The sequence below is a fragment of the Sebastes umbrosus genome, chromosome 20 (genome assembly GCF_015220745.1).
Source record: "Sebastes umbrosus isolate fSebUmb1 chromosome 20, fSebUmb1.pri, whole genome shotgun sequence".
Lineage (NCBI taxonomy): Eukaryota > Metazoa > Chordata > Actinopteri > Perciformes > Sebastidae > Sebastes > Sebastes umbrosus.
This window is the reverse complement of record NC_051288.1, coordinates 10,055,681-10,076,880: the sequence shown is the minus strand read 5'-3', so window position 1 is coordinate 10,076,880 and position 21,200 is coordinate 10,055,681. Positions and strand designations below refer to the sequence as shown.

At 39.8% G+C, this 21,200-nt stretch overlaps 1 protein-coding gene across 3 annotated transcripts in view; it reads right to left on the bottom strand.

Annotated features, from left to right (window-relative positions):
- baiap2l1a (BAR/IMD domain containing adaptor protein 2 like 1a) overlaps positions 1-20,380 on the bottom strand; it is a 30,170-nt gene extending 9,790 nt beyond the window's left edge. For 2 of the 3 annotated variants that reach the window (XM_037755597.1, XM_037755598.1), the window contains exons 1-8: positions 20,131-20,379; positions 18,607-18,682; positions 18,382-18,468; positions 5,927-5,988; positions 4,173-4,244; positions 3,852-3,986; positions 599-751; positions 374-508 (exon numbers count right to left, since the gene is read on the bottom strand). In XM_037755597.1, the coding sequence (XP_037611525.1) occupies positions 374-508; positions 599-751; positions 3,852-3,986; positions 4,173-4,244; positions 5,927-5,988; positions 18,382-18,468; positions 18,607-18,682; positions 20,131-20,181 (771 nt within the window). In that variant the 5' untranslated portion in view covers positions 20,182-20,379. Of the gene's footprint in view, positions 1-373; positions 509-598; positions 752-3,851; positions 3,987-4,172; positions 4,245-5,926; positions 5,989-18,381; positions 18,469-18,606; positions 18,683-20,130 lie in introns of all 3 variants that reach the window. The other variant, XM_037755599.1, reaches the window with a different exon arrangement.
- Positions 20,381-21,200: the final 820 nt, after the last annotated feature.

Sequence of the window (21,200 nt, the reverse complement as noted above, 5' to 3'; positions counted from 1 at the left end):
AATAAAGAGCCACATTCAGTGGACTTAACAACAAGAGCACATGCAGGATTTCCCATGGCTGATAGCCAGATAATGATAACAATCCACTTTACACACAACAGCCTCAATCTGATACAATAGTTATCGGCATCTTTGCAAGATAAAACACAAGCAACAAGACAAGATAAAACACTTCATGGCCACGATTTGTTCTACTTATGTAATATCTGGAATGCTTTTATCCACAGCTTTTATCTGAAGCATCTCACAGTAAGATGGGTATCACATTTAGTGATGAAAAGCAACACGTATTAGATAAGTGAATGAAGCTTACAATATAATATTCTGAAATACCATCCCAGCATGAATCCATTTACGACCAGCTAATACTCACCCTGTTGTAGCGTTCAACCCGCGGCGACTGTTCTGGAGTGGAGGACAGCTCCTCTAGGATGGTGTCCGGCACCTGGTTGATGTCGCTGCACTTTTCCTGCCAGCTGGGGAGCTTCATGGCCAGTATCTCTTTGGCCTGGAATTAACAGAGAAAGAAAGGTGTTAAACAGCCCATTAATGGAGGAGTCTGACTGTGCAGGATTGTCTCTCTGTCCTTGGTGCTTACTTTCTCGTGGAAGTTGCTAATTTGATAGGAGAACATGCAGTGCTTGTCTGCCAGGAAACAGAAGCGTCTCTTTTCTTCCAGTAAGGCCTCTCTGCAGCCGTCGGAGATGAACTTCTGCATGTCCACCTGGCGCGACGAGATGGTCTCCACATACTGCAGACAGGGTCAAAGGTCATGGTACAGAATTAATAACTAATCAGCTCTCAAATAAACAAAAAAATGAGTTCTAGATTGTATTTCACTATATCGTGTGGATTTTCCACATGTGACCACAAAGACAATGAACAAAACAATAAAACCAAGAGCAACGTGTTTCCCTCAGCGCTTCATCAGGTTCATGAGAAGGTAAAATGGGCCTAAACAAATTTAATGAATAGCAAAAAAAACATAATTGTCATAAAATTAGAATAAAAAATACATAGTAAATAATAAAAGAAAGGAAAAAGGAAAACAAAATCAATATAAATTACAGAAAAAAAATAGAAATTTAAAAAATATATATTAGTTGACCAAAAATAAAAGAAATGAAAAACTGTTATATTTATATATATTTATTTCTTTTGTTTTCCCATAACTTCAATTTATTTTCTTTCTCTTATTTTTCCTATTTAATTTATTTACTTAATTTATTTAACTTTTTATATATTTATATATATATTTTTTTCTAATAATTAATTTATTTTTTTGACTCATATTCATCACAGTACATCCAGCTGTTCAGCGCAGGCTGTGCCACAGTGTGTATCTACAGGGTGCATCAGTTAGGATTGTGAATGTGCTGCTTTAACACCAATCTGAGTGGTAAACTGTCTCTTGATGGCTCTCTCGGTGGCCACAAATTAACATTTGTGTGCTCGGATCAGATTCACAAATCGAGGCACTAATGAGCGTTGTTGTAATCAAATCTCTGCACTTAGCGACAAGTTTATTTGGGTCCCCCGCTGCTTGTGGATCGATCTTAGCGCAGCGGTAAACCAAATCAGTGCTGAAAGACACATCTTCCCCACAGAGAATGATTCTGCATGTAAGAGCAGATGGGCGACTGGACCTCACAGAAGACATACTGCATAAAACTCTTTAAAATGACTTCTCAACCCACTCCTCCATCCCCTTTATTCTACACCCACTCCCCTTACAGTTTCTCAACCATTTTCCCAGGTTGTCATGGTGACGGTAAAGCAGCCTGTCTCTAAGGGCTCTGTCGCAGACCCTCCTCTACTGTCTTGTCTCTTTCTCTCTCTCTCTCAACGATAGCCTGTCAGACGCTGAATCAGGGGTCTTCATCACCCATTTTCACAGCTAACAGTCTCCCAGCGAGAGGTGGGAGAGCAGAAAGACAGGACTGAGCTCATCACTGGCAGCCGGGTACACATGATCCATCATCGAAGTGAGGACATGAAAACAGTCGATAAATTAAAACAAGAGACAGACAGGAGTTATTACTCGCCCCTACTTCATCTCACCGCATTGATTTACAAAGCAAATCGCTGCCTGAGGTGTTAGGACTGCTCGCTGGTAGCGGGACAGCAGGACGTAAACACCCGACGATGTGCAACACTCATTTTGAAGTGTACATTTCAACCAGTATAGTCAGGGTCACTGCACACCAGGAAACACACCGACTCAAGCAAAGGCAATATCAACACTGACTAGTAAATCTTCAAGGCCATCATGTGTGTGTACGTCTGCTCACTCAGCAGTGACGCCTGTTTGAGCCTTGTGTGTTATTTCAATATGAGCTCTGAGATGCAAAAGATTTGGTTTTATGAGACCACACTGCTGTTTGTCTGCTGAAGAGTAGTTGTTATGCATGACTGTACACTGTAAAAGGTATTGATGGGTTAAAATATAAAACTGTTATTTGCTGGAGAATATTTACAAATGTTGATCGTAATATTGCAGGTTTTGTATTCATGGTCATTTATATTTATCTTTTTTGCATTTCTGTATCCACTGGGCCAAAAATGTATTTTAACAACACTATTTAAAGGTGCAGTGTGTAGGATTTGGCGACGTCTAGCAGTGAGGTTCCAGATTGCAACCAACTGAAACTTCTTCCATGTGCCAAATGTGTAGGAGAAGTACGGTGTGTGACGCAAAAACGGCTCATTCTGCGGTAACGAAAACACAATGATTCTTATCCTCAAAACACTAGATTGACATACTTAATATTTCATTTCTGCCAATAGATTCCCGGAAATGCTACATACCGTGCCTTTAAGTGTCTGTAGCCATGCTAGCAGCTCTGTGAGTCGGTACTTAGGCACAGTGCTGTTTTGAGATAATTGCTAACGCCAGAACGCTAATGACATGTGAGCTGATAAAAAGCAGGAATAACAGGTAACCATGATGACCATCTTAGATTAACATGTCAGCATGCTAACATTCGCTAAGTAACACTGACCTGCTGTTAGGAACCTGTTTTGGGTGTTGCTCTTCAGTGTACTTTAGAAGAAGCACTAGAAGTACTACTGATTTTGAGCAAGGATAATTTAGGAGAATTGGATTTGCCTCTGATTTGCAGCCTTATCAGCTCTAATTTGGCACACAAAAGATGTCATTGGACAATAACAACTATGTTACACTGAAAATACAAATATATCCGTAACCACTTTTTGTGACAAACAACATTTCTGGTTTCCGGGAATGAATCATTTGGTAAAGATTAAATCCCACCTGCTGCATCTGATACAATCTGGATCTCAGCGTGCTCCGAAACTGTGTGTGCGCCTGCATACGTGTGAGCATTCAATCATAACGTTCGTGCAAATTTGGGTGTGTTCGCCTTCAATAAAAACACAATCTTCCGTCTGTAGCTGAAGGCAGTGAGCCAAGGTATAATGGTCTCATTCTGCTGCAGGGAATCTGCAAACAGCTATGGGCGTGGTGGCACTTTTGACGAGTTTATCCCTTGTCCTATCTATCTTTTAAGGTATTTAGTGTCTGAACGCACATCTGAAATGTCTGCCATCAACGATGCCATGCTCTCATGTAATATCAAAGGAAAGGAAAACTGGAATTCTAGTCCCACACCTTCTTCTTTCTCCTTCGCGCTGGTATGCGATTATCATGACAACTATCTTAGCCACATCTCTCCGCCCCAACGCATAAATTGTACACTTGTCATATTCTTTTGACAGGAATCGGAGCGTGGTAAGCATGCAACAGTGCCGTGCTTGAAAAGCCATGCAAAGTATCAGTGTCAGACATGCTGTGATTTGAAGGTTTGGGGTCGGTTTGGTTTCAGTCTCACCTCGTTCTCTTTGATTTCGTACTTGGACAGGTGCTTTCCCTGGCTTTTCCTCCTCAGCTTCTTCAGGTCCGTCTGGGAGCGCTCCAAGAAGTCTGTCTTCACTTTGTGCTCGGACTGGTAGCGCTTAAAGGTGGCCTACAGGAGATGTTTGACAAGTGAAGGGAGGAACTGATGAACAGATGGCACTTTTCATTATACAAATGTTCCTCAGATGCAAATAAGCTAAAATAATAGAGTCTTATTGGCAAATCTAAGCTCTGAAATATGTTTGCATTATAACTCCTATAAGTGATGGAAGGAGGGATGTATGATTACACTTACATTCATGTATTTCACATCCATCTCTGTCTTCTTCTCCAGCTCGATAATAATCTCCTTGTGGAACCTCTTGAACTGCAGAGAGAAAACACACACACACACACCTCAAATTCATTGCAACACACGTCGTGCTGCTGCTACGTGCACGCTGTTCTCAACACAATGTACAGTTCTGTCACATGGCTCAATAGCAACGTTACGATAAGAGCAGGGTGACCTGGTGGAGTGCATGATAATGGGTTTCTGAGAGGATGAGATTCCACCCATCAGGGGTGGCTTATCAGCTTGTTATGGTTAAAGATTTACAACTTTCCCCTCTCTCGTGTGCTACATCACGATCAGTCCAAGGTGGTCACAAGCAGAAACGAGAGACTGTTTTTCATTCACATAGTGCGTTATTTGCTTTTTTTTTTTTTTTTTTAAAGAGATTTTGCTCATTTCTTAAGCTTTTATTACAGCAGACTGTGTGTTTCAGTTGTCGCCGCATTCAAACTGGCGACGCTCTACTTCTATTTACTTCTTGTCACTAGCAGGTATCTGGAGCATTTCACCCCGAGGCAGCAGGGTCAGGAATTATTCTGTCTGTTGGTTTTTTCCACTCTCGTCAAACTTTCTTTCATCTTGTGTTACGACAATTTCAAAACCCTCTGAAATGAAAAGAATGAGCTCAAAAGGCTGTAGGAGTCACGTGTGCAGAAACTACAGCAAAAGGCCGATCTCTGTCTGTTATCTGAAGATAAGCTGAGTGTTGGTGGCCCCGGGGTACTTTGAGGAATGAAAAATTAGAGGTTCAACAGGTGACTTGTCATTGCACAAAACTGTTTTAATGACATAATTGCAACACAGGGAAGGCTTTTCATCCTTCGGGTCCATTATGTTGCTTTCATCCTTCTGATTCAGGAACAGACAGAATGGAGCGAAGATGAAGGGAACAAACTAAAGAGCAGTGAGCTTTACTGAGAGAAGGTGTCCTTTCAAAATGTTTCTCGTATTGTCAACAAATCCCACAACAACACCGAAACCTTTAGTCGGTCTCTCAGTACTTTCTGACTTCTCTACTATGTATGTGTCTCTCAGCCCCAAGACCATTAATTCTTACTGAAGATGTCGATCTTTAAAAACGAGTCACAAATAGATAACTTCATTTTTAAAAATACTAAACAGTTTCCTGAAACAGCTGGGTGCTGTAGTCTTTATCAAGCGCTACTCAAACATTAGTAAATTGTGCATTTGTTGGGAACACCATATGCATAAAATCGGAGTAAAAAAGTACAATTTTCTGTGCAATCAGAACAGTGGGATCTGTATTTGCATTTATCACAGTCCCTCTAACGTCCAACATCATAGCACTACTTTATTAATTAAAAATCAATACTGTGTTATTGAGAATTGAAACAGTATCGCAAATCATAATATCGCGATACTCGATATTTTGGATATTTTCTTACACCCCTAATTTTCAACGGCAGATTTGGTACGTTAGTGAGTATTTACGGCAGCAGGACGGTGTATGTGGGATCGAATCAGAATAAACTACAGTGTTCATTGTAGTGAAGGAACATTTCACTCAGCTTATAGTTTATGGACAACAATGGAGGTCGATGGCAGGCAGGGAGGACTAGGCTAAATCAGGCTTTGGCTACACAGGATATACTTGTTTGGAAACTCCTTCATAGTTGTTGTTTGGTCTTTTTATGGGACTTGTTGACAATAGGAGAAATATACAACACCACCGGACATACTTAAAGGTTACTCACGTTCTCTTCCAGTTCGAAGAAGACCTTCCTGTGGGCGTCGGAGATCTCCATCAGAACCACACCTAGAAAGACATCAGGGACAACTTTTAGTATTTCAAAGATTGTTACAAAGAAAGAGAAACTCGTTTTGAATTCATGGCCCTGTGGTTTTGTACTCTGGCCAGGGTCAGGAGGAGATTTCTGGAAATAAATTGATTTGCTTCTTTGCCGAGAGTTAGAAAAGTTAAACCACAATATATTGTTTTTTACACTTCATTTTTGGATAGGGATGCAGCGACACAGATACCGGATTGGACATTGGGCCGATACTGACTCAAATAGCTGGATCAGGTATCTGTGACAATGTAGCCAATCTATTCAATTCAGTTCTATGTTTATATACTATACAAATTATATACTGGAATGTTAATTCCTGTTTAAGTTTTTACCTATTTGTTGCTACATTAAAAAGGTTTAAACTTGAATTATAATTCCTGTTAATTTTGAAGATTTTTTTACCAATTTGCTGATGTACGATTTATTATTTTAATAATAAATAATTCACTAAATTTATATCTATGTATTTATTTGTTACATTGTGTTTTATTAAGTTAGGAAAGCAATGTTTAAGTCAAGCCTGATGTTGCCTTACACATAAAAGAATGATCCCAGTCACTTCCACACAGTGAGGCATAGAGCTTATGAATTAAACACTGATATCGGATCGGTACTCGGTATCGGCTGATACCCAAAGCCCAGGTATCGGTATCAGGACTGAAAAAGTCATATCGGTGCATCCCTATTTTTGGATGGATTCAAATTAGTGAGCCTTAGGGGTGCTGGTATAAGCTAAGCTAACTGGCTGTTGGCGGTATCTTAATATTTACCGTACAACGTCTAACTCCTGGCAAGAAAGTGTATTTCTCAAAATTAAGTATTCCTTAAAGGGAGGTTGGCGACAGAGAGGATTTGAAAACCACACACCAAACATCCAAAAACAGTTTATGACAAGATGCAGATTCATGAGATGTCATTTATGACAACAAACAACCATAAACACTTGCCATATTTCCTATATTAATGTAACCCATTTTTCATTAAACCTCTTGCATGCATCTTTACAGCCCATATTTTACAGATGACTTATCTCCTTTCAATATTTGAACAGCTGTCAATAAGTAATCTCTGTGAAACGTTGCTGGTATTGTGCGGTCAGATACAGAACAGTCTCCATTCACAGACGGGCGGGCTACAGCACAGATAGAGCAGCATATGACATGAGACAATGGGAGTGAGTCAATACTGTAAACAGAGGTGGACAATCGTAGCTAAGCAGTTTATAGGGCTACCTCTATCACAATGGGGTGAAATCTAGACTCAAGGTTTACTATAGGACACGGTGTTCGGGTGAAACCTGAAAAAAACAGTATAGGGGGACGTCATATCTGGACATATGATAGTGTCAGTCACCGTGAGGGAGAAGTGTTTCAACACCTTCAGAAGAAATAATGAAAGCACAGGTGTTGGGTTAACTTTGTGATTTTTAGGGTAAAAAGTTGCCCATGTCAGCACACTCTACCTAAACACACTCTGACTGGACCCGACACCTGACATTCCTCCCTGCACGCCTGCAAACAAACGTAATGACCCGCTGATACAGAGCTGTACTTCTGTGATCCAGTAGGCAGCGTCCAGCTACAACAACATTGCCCTCTGAAGGTCACCAGAACGTACTGGTAAATGCTGCCTTTGTGCTTCGACAGGGAGGGGTGGCGCCGGGCTCAGGGGGCTGTTTGTACAGCCCCAACAACGGGCCGCGAGGGTTTGGAAGGGGGAGGAGGCTGAGAAGAGGTCGTTGTACACCTGCAGGTTTCACCTTTGGGGTTAACAAGGTGTGAACTCCTGCTGGAGGGAGGGTAAATGCTACAGCATAGACTGTACGGTGAATCATGAATCTGTCACATGAGAGAGAGACAGCGCAATGTTGTAAAGACGTCAGAGAACTTGTGGGCTTTCTCTCCATAAAAATAAGGTGCGAGAGCTGAGGTGTAAAAAGCACAGAAATGGATTTTCTCTCTCGCTGAAGTGTGAATAAAAAAATTAAAAGAAGTTCCCGAAAGTTTTCAGCATCTTCTCTCTGAACTGGACTGCTGTTCAAGCTTTTTTTCCTCAGTTTATCTAATCTCTTATCTCTATCCGTTGCAGGCGATTTGTTCTCTTTTGGGGATTTTGAGTACAAAGATAATCTAATCTCGATTACAAATATGCAACGCCATGTTCGCATGAGCTTTTTCTACGCAGGTTTGTACAGGGTGGATAAACGATCCCTGTGGAAAACTACACAATCCATGATTCACTCACATGAGTTGTGATTCACTATGAACAATTACTTTATTATATACAATTATTTTCTCCTGCCCTTGCTCATCCAACACTCAAATACTGATTCAGATACTGTAACTCACTATGAACTTTGACCTTATTATCCAACGCATGTAATGTAGCTTGGTAGTCTGAGCTTTAAACCTGGTTAAAGTGAAGATAAACAGCATGGGGTTAAAACATTCATAATCAAACTGTCGACTGTAGCTCACAGAGAAGGCTGACTTTTTTTTTTTTTTAAATACTGTTAAAAAGACTTTTATTTTGATGTTGTTATAACTGAGCTGGTCATTTAAAAACTGGTATATAATCATATGCATCCTGTATCAAATGCCTGTTTAAAACGCAGAGCAACTCCTTCGACATTCTCAACAGGTGATGCCATCTGTAAACTAGGAGTGCCCTGCATGTGCCAACCCTTGCCAATTTGGTTTTAGATAAGGAAACGGTACAATACAAGATGACGTTGGCAGGGCAAACACTGGTAGCTGAGCTGTTGGCACCTTTCCTCAGGCTCGCCTTTATTTCCCCACTTTATCTAACTGGCAACCTTTCCTCTATTTCGTTTACTCCTCTATCCAAGTGCAAGCAACGTCTGAGTAAGCGCTGAGCTCGGCAGCGGTGGTTGGTCATCGTTTCGTCACTGAGATGCATCACTGGGCTTGTCCACGCAGGCTTGCCGTGTGTGCGTGATGAAATGCAGCCACTTCCGAACGGTATCTCAATTACACACATTCCAGCGCAGGTGGGGAGGGACACTGTTTGGAGGTTGCCATAGACAAGCTACTCCCTTTCTGTTATCATAATGACGTCACTGTGATCAATGCTAAATCCACTCCCCAAACACATGGGGAGGTGACTGTGATTAAACTCCACCTGGACTCTGGACTTAGCACACCTTAACTGTGTAAACAATCAATCACAACCAACAACCACTGACTGCATCATGATATGACTGAAAGCTCCTGATCAGCTGTTTTCAAGTTCAAGAATGAACCGAAACTCAACTTTGACGCCAACATGGGCAAACATTTTTAATGTATCTACAAACCAGGCAAACCCTATTTGCTGATGAAGATCATTTGATATGATCGAAACCCCAGGAGTGACTAATTAATGGGCCTTGAGGTGAGATTGCTCTGTCAACAAAAAACTGCATAAAGTCAAACATGCAAAGGATGCATTGCTTAGTTCCTAAAGTTGACATTTGGGAGATACACAACCCTCGTACCTCATTATTATCAATTTAGCTCCTTTACACACCGGGGACGTGACAAATACAAAAATGCGAAATACTTGCCTGCGAATATTATATGTCTAGGGCTTTTATTGTGAAAGGTAAGGAAGGAGTGGATCTGGTCTGTGCTGCCTTTGTCAAGGTTGAAAAACGGTGATAAAGTTTGGCGTCATCCGAAAAAAAAGTCGCTTTTTTGCCACGTAATATTTGCATTATGTGTGAAACTATTCATGACAAAAAACAACAGTTCAAAAAAATATATTGATATTCGAATTAATTACGCGAAAAAAACGTTGCCGGTGTGTAAAGGTCTTTAATCTGCCAATTATTTTTTTTCAATTACTCGAATAATCACCGATAAAATGTCGAACAATGGTGAAAAAATACCCATCACAACTTAAATAATTTGGCATTTTATCACTACTTTTATTTTGAAAATCTAGTATAGAAGCAAAGAGACAAAACTCTGGTGTCGCCATTTTGGACTGAAAACGCTTATTATATTTATAATATTTTAATGTTCAACACAGGCCATTTCGGTAGAATATGACAATAGAACGGAAATAATTTCGTTTCCCTTTTTAAACGGACATTTTACTGGCGTCCGGTTGTCGCTTTTAGTCCAAAATGAAAGAAGCGTGGCTTTGCTGCTGGGTGCTGATGTTGCAATGGAATGAACAATTGACTTTCACTTCTTGGCAATATACGTTTCTTTGCACATGCTTAAAGACTTGTGTATGTGATTAGGGCACTTTGGATAGCACCCTGCAGTCATTATTACCAATCAAAAATGCCGCCCTGAATATAGATCATCAGTTTATCACACTAATGATGATCCAAAGCGACCTTTTTTGGTTTGTATTTATTTATTATTTGTTTCGGGATTTGAGCGTCTACTGCCATTCAGTATGTCTACTGTGTTTGCTGCAGATCAATAGCTGTGACAGCTTCCTTAACATAGAGCGATGACCTGCCATCACACACAGCACATAACATCATATATCACTAGAACACACAAACTAACTGCAGCCTCGAGCATCAACCATAAATCTCTGTTTACTTATAATACAACTAACTGAAGGCAAACCTCAGATAACCTTAAAAACTGCATGTGTGTGTCGTATATGTTCTTTGTGTGCATAGTAACGTTTTTATAGACAGTGATTTTCTCTAAATGCTGGTTGAAACCTATAATAGCCGATAAACGACTTCAGATGCAGCGCGAGCGACGGAGGGGTCAAACAGACTCATGGGATATTTTTGTGGAATGACTGAAGTGTGACGGGGTTTTAGATGCTCCAACGTTATGGTTTATTGAGCGGTAAGTGAGTCTCTGGTCTCTTTAGAGGTCCCTTGGAGGAAACTCCCAGTGTACTGGGGAGCCTTTAGTTTAATGGTGGGTGCAGAAGGAGGGTGTTTGAGGTCTGGAATCATTAGAGAGCCGTGGAGTGTGACGACAGGAGTCATAACTGACTGAACAATGAGTCGACTCTTTGAAAACAACCTCCACTCTCCTCCGCTTTATTTGTTATTAACAGTCTACGCCTGGTTTGGGAAAACAATCTGTGTATGTGTGACTGACCCGGATAATTTAGAGGCCCTGATACATTCATGCCATATGGTCCAGCGTATAATGAGCAGTAGAGCAGATACTGCTTTTTAAAGGGGTTTAAAGTAACAGTTCAACATTTTGGGAAACACTTATTCACGTTCCTGCCAAGAGTTAGATGAGAAGATCGATACCACTTTCCGTCGTAGCCTATGTGGCTGGAGCCAAGACACCGTTAGCCTTTCTTGGCATAAAGACGGGAAGTAGGAGGACACAGCTAGCCGCTGCCTCTGTCCAAGAGTAAACATAATCCTGACTAATTTCAAATGGCGAAACAAACAAGATGTAACATGTTAATAATTTGGTGTTGGTTAGCAGATTTTTCTAAACCTCTGGGACAGACCCAGGCTAGCTGTATCCCCATACGTCCAGTCTTTATGCTAAGCTAAGCTAACCATCTCCTGGCTGGAGCATTAAATTGAAAGCACAGGCAAAGAACGTATATTGCCAAGAAGTGAAAGTCATTTGTTTGTTGCATTGCAACATCAGCACTCAGCAGCGGAGCTACGCTTCTGCCATTTTGGACTGAAAGCGACTACCGGACGCCAGTGAAACGTCCGCCTAAAAAGTGCCCTACAAAAGTAAAACTAAATTATTTCAATTCTATTGTCATATTCTACCTAAATGGCCTGTGTTGAACAATAAAATATTATAAATATAATAAGCGTTTTCTGTCCAAAAAGGCGGCAGCAACTGTTGTCAAAAAAACACTGGAGTTTCGTCTCTTTGCTTCTTTAGGCTACTCTTTGGCACAGATGTGAGAGTGGTATCAATTTTCTCATCTAGCAAGAAAACAAATGAGTGTATTTCCCAAAATGTCTATCGTTTCTTCCAATGAAACTTTGGCAAATGGTGGACGTCATTACTCTAATTAGCCTATAAGGTGGGCACTAGAGTCACATACATAATCTAAGATACTGACAATAAGATTTTTTTTCAAATTGTACAGAAATGATGCATCTCATTAATTATAAGAAAAGCACTTTTAAACACAACTGGCCCAAGGAAACCACTAAAGGTCTAAACAATGAGACATATGCTTAAGGGGACTGTATGTACGTTTTTACACGTAGAAACATTTTTTTAAGCGTTTACATAGTGCAAACACAAGCGCGAGCAACAGGACGCTGACTGTCGTTGACTTAATGGCCACAGGTGTTACTGTTTACAAGCAATTTCCGATTCCTACGTATAGCCCCTTTAATTGGTTAACATATAAACTGCATTATTCATGATGGAGACATGCATTGTTATTAATAGTGAGCCTGTTCCTCTCAAGTTAGCTGCCAACTCTTGCAAAGAAGAGGGCTTTAAAAGTTCTAGCTTTGCACCAGGCAAATGTTTTGAGCCGTGAAGGACAAATGAGTCTGCTCCAGGTGTTCTCAGACGCAAAACATAATGTCAGGAGAAAAAATGAAGGGCGGTGTATCTTTACTGACTTTTGGGAACAATTTATGGTTCCCCGATGCTGCTCGTGATGTCTGTGATAAAAGATATATCGCCCATCATTTAGGCCTACTTACTGATGATACAGGCAATACTGTGTGTTGTGTCTAGAGAGCAAAACAGTCCCGTGAAATAGCTCTAAGCCAGATGCTTGAAATGTCACAAACTCTTATTAACCATAACATCAACCTCCCTTCAAAATTAATCTCTCAAAAAGCCGAAACCTGTTACAGAAGCTATCGGCAGGAAACACTCAGTGGTCTCCCCGTTCTGAATCCTCATTCTCTGGGGAGAGAAATACCGCTCTGGCTGACATTACCATTTTTCTCATGCTGACAGTGTACTTCAATATTTCAAAAAACAATTTCGGCTGAGGCTCGACAAACGGTGGAAGGGGTGGGGCTGGTGCTATTCTTTCTCCTCTAACATTTTCAGTCCCTCAATACCTGCTGCTTTTCAGAGTGGAATGGCAACTCCCTGTGGAGTCCAGTCATGGCCTAATGCACAGGAAGTTTCTAATTGTACACCCACTGAAAACAACTATGACTTTTAAATACACGGCACACCAGCCATGCTGCCATAGCACTGTATTATAGATGAATGACAACAAAAATAAATCTATTTACTGATGTCAAGCTTTAATCGTCGAAATATAATCATTTCACATGTGAAAATAGTTTTAAAGTGACACTTTAAAACTTTCGCCGAACAGTGCTCCACAAAAACTCATGGCACATGAACTGTTCAACACAAACACGTAGTTTGTTTACTTCTTCATTTTACTTTTGTGAAAAAAGTAAAATGTATATGCATGCTAAACGATACCCTGCTAAAATGTAGAGAAGAGTGATAAAGTCAGCAAACTGTCTGTAAGTTACAGCAATACCTTTCTTATGTTAGCTAGCCTTAGCTGCTGGTTACCCAGCATTGTACTTTAGCTAACACTAGCCACCATTAGCTACTGGTGGAGTGTATTGAAGATTGTGTTATTTTGTCTTTTAAAGGTCCCATATTGTGTTCATATTCAGGTTCATACTTGTATTTTGTGTTTCTACTAGAACATGTTTACATGCTGCAATGTTAAAAAAAAACTTTATTTTCCTCATAATGTCTGCCTGAATATACCTGTATTTATCCTCTGTCTGAAACACCCCGTTTTAGCGCATTTCAACGGAATTGCGTTGCTAGGCAACAGTTTGGGTCCATGTTTACTTCCTGTCAGCTGATGTTATTAACATAAACTGCAACAGGAAATAAACTGGGACACATTTAGAATGTTTACGTTTAAAACCGTGTAATGGTCTAAATATTGTATATTTGTGACATCACAAATGGACAGAAATCCTAACGGCTTGTTTCAAACGCACAATTTCTGAATACGGGCTGTGGGTATTTCTCCGTATATTGAGTGTTTTGATAGTTTAACAGTATTTATATAGCACTTAAACCTGCTTTATAATATAAAAGACGTGAAAATCACACTTTTTACAATATGGGACCTTTAAAGGTTACAGTGCTAATTTATGGTAAAAAAAATTTTTTAACTTGTAGTGGTAGAAGTACCTGAAATTACTGTGAAGTATTGGGTATTGGGTAGAGTTAAACTAAAGCAGAATAAAATGGTTTGCTCAGTAATTATGGGAATTAACCAGTTATAGTAGAATTACTCTAAAGTATTGGGTAATTACAGAGTAAAATAAAGCAGAACAAAGGGGTTTGGTCGGCAATAGAAATTAATTGTTGTAGTAATATTAACTGGTATAGCCCACATACAGGTTAAGACACTGCCACTGCCTTGCCTGTAAAGTGTAGTGTGCATGTTTCTTTGAAACATAGTTTCAATATAAATAAGAGCATGGTAACTTTCACTGTTACTTTCCCATGGCCTGTAAAGTGTAGCCTGCCCGGTATATTTGGATGAAATATGTAAATATTTTCCAAATACTAAATGAAAACAAGGTAGGTACAATGAAATGTCACTGTCATTACCTTTCCACTGCATGTAAAGTGTAACGGGAACTCTTTTTTTAGAATCATACAGGTAATTTCCATGGTAGACATGGCAGTATAATTACTGACCAAACCTCTTTATTCTATTTTAATTTGACTCTGTAATTACTTTACAGTAATTACCGGTAATTCTACCACAACAACTTGTCATTATGTTGATTTTACTTATTTTACTTTACTGTTATTTCCTGGCAATTTCTTGACATTACTACTTAATTAACAGCTTTTAAATTAAAGGGTCACCAGTGGCATTAATCAGACATTCTGCAAGTAACTAGCTGAACTAGTAGGCCCACACTTTCTCTTCCATACAAGCATCAGCTTGAAAGAGAAAATGTGGACAAACTGTAGGCCCGGAAAATGAGCAGTGCGGTAGGAAGTAAAAGCCTCAGGTAACTTTCTGCAAATACCTGCCAACCACAGTGACGCAAATGCTTTTTACACCACACTATTCAGCGAGGGAGGAAAAAAACAACAACCTATCACTTCAGAGAAAAAAATCCTTACAGGTGTTTGCAGCCGAGATCTAGTCATAACAACACAGTAATGCATTCGGTCTGTCATTCTTGACAGAAGTGCAGTTTAAAGGAAATTATGCTCAATTCTTGGATTTTTATGCCTAAATCAAACATCTTCCTGTCAGAGATGGAGTGAAAAGATTCACTTGAGGCGATAATAAGCAACTATAAATCCTGTAGAAGTATTTACGAGGACGGAAGGGAGAAAACTGTCCTGTCTTAAAGTCTGTATGTTCTGACACGTCATTGTTTAACTCCGTCTTGTGTCTATTGTTTTATTACATATAGCACCAGTAAAACAAAATGAGTCAATGTTTGTCTGTTTCCATACAGTTTGAGCCTTCCCTCCTGGCCTACACAGACAGACGGTTAAGACCGACGGTGGGGTTTTGGTGAGGCAGATGGAAGAACAGGGGATGAGGAGGATCAGTGGTGGGAAGACAGTCTCCTCTGTCTTTCTGTTTGTTCAGCGTGTTTGCTACTCTGCTCGCTGCAATGTGTGAGAGAATTCACACAGTCTTGCTGTCGTCGTCCAGTCCAGGCAGTCAAGGAATGACTGCCGAGCTGGAGGTTCAAGACTTCATGTGCTTTTTTACTAGAAGCCATTTAATGGAGATACAAACTCTCCACGTTCAAAAGTATAGATGACGGAGCATCTAGTGTGGCATTTGTGAAGTTGTTCCACCTTGTTGTTTTTGGTTCTTACACACTTTAATACTCAAAATGTAAGCACAACTGGAAGCCAAGTATACTTGTCAGTATGAGCCAAGTATACTTAGACTTTTCTGTATACTTGTCAATATAAGACAAGTATACTTTGACTCCTTATACTTGTCAGTATAAGCCAAGTATACTTAGATGTTTCTGTATACTTGTCAGTATAAGCCAAGTTTTCTAAGACTTTTCTGTATACTTGTCAGTATAAGCCAAGTATGCTTAGACTTTTCTGTATACTAGTCAGTATGAGTCAAGTATACCATGTAACATGAACATATTATTTAATGAAGCGAAGATGTACTCGCATTGTTAACTGACAGGTGTGGCTCGACAAACTCAACCAACATTGCGTGATAGCAGAGAATGGAGCTTGTTTCACTAATTTGCCGCTGGAGGGATTTTATATATTTTGCCTATGCTGTTGTTATTGTTGCTGATGTTCAGCTATGCTGCCTCGGTGTTTCGCTAACTTCCTTATTCCTTTATTTCCATTTTCACCAAATGTAACAACACATGCCTATTCTTGTCTATTTTGCACAGTGGCAGCTCTATGAAAATCACCTCACCTGGTCTGACAGTTTATCAGATTTTGTTTATGACTCGAAGCAATGCAAATGGCATCTAAAAAAAGAAAACATACGTGATATTCACTGTGGTCACAATTTTCCTTTTTAAAACACCAAGAGCTAACTGGCAGAGCATTATTCATCCATTTTCTCTGCCCTGCTCTGAATCCCTGTCTGTCACATCAACCTGATCTTACACAAGGCCAATTTGTTAACCCCAGTATTAGGGAGTGACGCAGCAGAATACAAAAAAAACCCAACTTGATGAATCGTAATAGCACAGAATTACAACCCCTGGACAAAGTAGGTCAGCTCCAAATTTTAGCACTAATAGGATAATTGGAGATGAGTCACAGGATGGATGAAAAACAAGCTTGATGGCAGCCTCAGAGAACAGACAGGAAGCACTTCAATCAGAGAGCAGACAGTAATGAGTAATTTCTGCTGCTACTGTGCCACATGGGTTCAATCAATGATATATCCAGATGTTTGCATAATTGACTCGCATTTGGGATGATGGTTGCATGCAGGCAAAATATGTCATTATGATGAATTTGCAAAGGGAGAGGATTTTGATGTCGTCCAGCTTCCATTGTTGGACAGGATATTTGTGCGAAACAAGGGTGTTGATGCAAAAAGGTCACTTTCATCATTTGATGGTGACTTTAAAGAATCCGGTAGACATTTTGTGAAAAACACTTGTTCCCTTTCTTGCCAAGAGTTAGACGAGAAGATTGAAACAACTCTTGTGTCCATACGATACATATAAGGGCCCAGCCAGTTAGCTTAGCTTAGCATAAAGACAGGAAACAGCCTGGTTCTGTCCAAAGGCAACAAAATCCGCCTAAAAGCACCTCTAAACCTCACTATCACGTTATATCGCGTTTGTTTGATTCGTACGAAACAACACATTGTGGTTTTACATGGGGATATTTCTTGGCTGGGAGCAGTGACTTCTGGGAGTCGAGTCGTCACTGTGAGGTTGCCAGGTAACCTTCAGGAAGTCACTGCTCCCGGCCAAGAAATACCCCCATGTAAACACAACAAATTAGTGTTTTTACATGTTGTTTTTTGTAGAGAATAAACAAATTAGGGATGTCAATCGATTATAATATTTAATCGCGATTAATTACACATTTTTTATCTGTACAAAATGTACCTTAAAGGGAGATTTGTCAAGTATTTAATGCTCTTATCAACATGGGAGTGAGCAAATATGCTGCTTTATGCAAATGTATGTATATATTTATTATTGGAAATCAAGTAACAACACAAAACAATGACAAATTGTCCAGAAACCCTCACAGGTGCTGCACTTAGCATAACAATATGCTCAAATCATAACATGGCAAACAACAGGCAACGACAGCTGTCAGTGTGTCAGTGTGCTGACTTGACTATGACTTGCCCCAAAACTGCATGTGATTATCATAAAGTTGGTATGTCTGTAAAGGGGAGACTCGTGGGTACCCATAGAGCCCGTTTTCATTCACATATCTTGAGGTCAGAGGTCAAGGGACCCCTCTGATAATAGACAAGCCAGTTTTTCCTCGCCAAAATTTAGTGCAAGTTTGGAGCGTTATTTAAACCCCTTCGTAAAAAGCTAGTATGACATGGTTGGTACCAATGGATTCTTTAGGTTTTCGAGTTTAATTCAATCCCAGTATCTTCACTGAGACCGCCACAACCTCCAAAAGATCGAATAGCGGCCGAGGTTAATTAAAAATCGCAAGTTGCGTTAATACGTTAAAGAAATTAGTGGAGTTAAAAAGCTGTTTCCCCCAGTTTTAGTTTCACTAGAAAGTGAATTAGTATGTTTTCCAAAATGTCAACCTATTCCTTTAAGTAGCCTACATTTCTATAGAAATGAAGGTGGTGAGTCACTATCTCCTTCAAGAGACACAAAGACATTCGAGCATGGATATCAGGCAGACCCCCTTGAGACATCACTCGCTGTGGGTGGATTTAACCTGAACTCGCATGAAACTCACCGAGCTCTCTGGAGACTGGAGACACCATAGCGTTCTCTCCCACCTTTGCGACTGCATCGAAATAGGTCTTCCCAGCAAGAGTCATCGCTGCGTGGAGAGACAGACAAAACATCATCTAGTTAGTGAAACTTGCCGGTGAAACTTTATTCAAACCAAACTCTTTGATTAGTGGAGATACTATTGCCTTTGAGGTACACTAAAGAGATCATCAGGTGTCAATCCTACCTGTGACTGTCTTCTCATAGCTCTTCCCGAGGTTGACCAGGTTCCTCAGGCCTGGGTTGAACTGCTCCATCACATTCTGAGACAAAGAGCAGGAGATTAGAGGTTGTGGAGAAAAGCAACAATCAATCTTTGCTGATGTAATCATACAGTTTCACATAGTTTCATTTTCTCATTCGCTCGGTCACAAACATCTCTAATTTCCTTTAAGAAAAAAAAAAAAAAGACCTGCCCAGAATAATAAAACTCATGAGGCTATTTTTGTGGTAGTGGGTGGAGAAGAAGAGAAATACACGACAACAAGTGCAAGTGTTTGTGCCGGTGCTCTATTAATATCACCATGTGAGAACAATAAAACCTTCAATCTTTAACTTGACCCCTCACGTATGCTTTAACAACTCCCTCAGAAGAGCGAAGTCCCACACAAAGTTGCAGCTATTTGTGGCATGAACCTCATCACTCTCACCCTCCCAGCCCCAGACCCCCCTTCTCTCTCTCTCTCTATTGAAATGCCTCAACAATCAAGTGCTGTTCACCTCCCTGTCTCTATTCCCTTGGCACGCCCTCAATAGAACAATGAAGGGGCAGGTATGACTTTACATGAAGAAAGAACAGAGCAGAGGAGGAAAGAGAAAAAAGGGAAACAGGTTTCTACTTTTCTTTTCTTTTCTCTCTCTCTCTCTCTCTCTCTCTCTCTCTGTCTCTCCCAGCTGAAACTGTGGCACACTATTAACTATACAGGTATGACTCTCTCTGTCTGTCACACACACACACACACACACACACTTAGTATTGCTAATCCAGCGAGGACATTCCACTAAACAATCAGCCTAATTCTACCATTCAATTTAAACTTAAAACCCATAAAATAACCTTTTGAACTCTACTCTAAACTTTATTCTTTTTGGATTTTGAAGACATAAATACAGCCCAGACACACTCTCTCACCTGCTTATCAGGTGTGTAAGTGGCAGCAGGGCAAACTTGATTAGATTAAATCTCTAGGCCAACTAATCAAAATGAATCCCATGATTACATGACTATTGATTGATCCAATCACTTTATGCCCATTGAGAAGGTTGAATGATGGGAGAAACTTTTGTCTCACTCATCATCAAGTCAGACAGACAGGCTTTGAATGTACTGTGGTTTGCTGTGTTTTATGCATTGTTTAATAATAAAATATTGACATTTTTCTTGTTTTTACATTAAAAAAAAATACATTATTTCCCTTGTGAGCAACAACAGAAAGTTGCTCTTTTTACAATGTGAAAGCAAAATAATGGGTCCTTTTCTATTAAAAAAAAAAAATGTGGTAAATAGGAAGAAAAATGTCCCAATAAAATAAAAGCACAGACACACTATAACTGTCTCTAACAATTTTATTGTGTATTTCTGTGATTTATGGTTTAAAATGCAACAATCATAACCCAACTAAGAATCCCCCTCTTTTAGGCTTCATCATCACAAACCTTTGGATAATCTATCGATTATCGATTACATGTCCTTATTTGTTATAAGACTTACCTTGTAGGTACTTTCAGTGAGCTTGCTCACGTCATCTGGAGCCCGAGACATGATGACAGGTTGTTCCTCAACAAAAAATAAAAAACAAGTAAAATGCAAAATGCAATGTTTCGTAATCCAGAGTAATAAATCCTACAGCCGGTGGTGCTCCTTGTCTGCAGCCTCGCTCCGTGCAGAGACGCTCAGCAGCCGGCAGACTGATGACTGACTGACTGACTGACTGTCTGACTGGGGCACGAGAGACTTCCCCGTGCGTTTGGAGCTGATGAGGGAGGAGCGCGAGGGAGGGCACCGTGACGTCACGACAGATAAATTGAAGTTGTGACAGAGTGTGACTCTACAGGTCCGCAAATTTCATGTTAATTAGGTGATAATTAGCAAGTATTTCTTTGGAATTACTGCCATATTACCCCAATATTTACCTCAAAATGTATCGAAAATTTCTTATTATTATAAACATTATTTCATAATTATATTCCACTATTTCCCCAATAGCTGGTAATTTATTTAATACATTTCCAGGAAAAGAATACAAAGTTATTTGATATGCTTTATTTCCATGTCTGCTGATAAATGTCATAACAACAAAAACTCCATTTATTTAAAAAAACAAAAACTATCCTTTAGTACAGATACACACAAAACCAAATCAGGTCAAGGTACAGCAATATACAGAGCAATGCAAGAATGGAATTCACTCCCAAATCACATTACACACAAAATGATATATATGGTTTAAAAAAAACAAACACTAAAAGAGCATTACTTAAGAAGAAGCTTTAGTAATTAATAAGTATTATTTGGTGTGTAAGGGTATTAAGGGCATTCCATGTTAAATGATGATATTCAACTGTTAGATCATGATAGATTCAGTCGGAGCCGCTCTATCTTTCTTTGTGTTTTTGTTATTTAAACTGTGTCAGTTGTTATTGTTTTATTTACAGTTGACGTGTATTACGATGTGTTATGTTAGTGTATGATGAGTAGTGTGAATGTGTCTTTTTGTATTGTCACCATGTAAACTATGTGGACCCCAGGAAGAATAGCTGCTGCTATGCAAAAGCTAATGG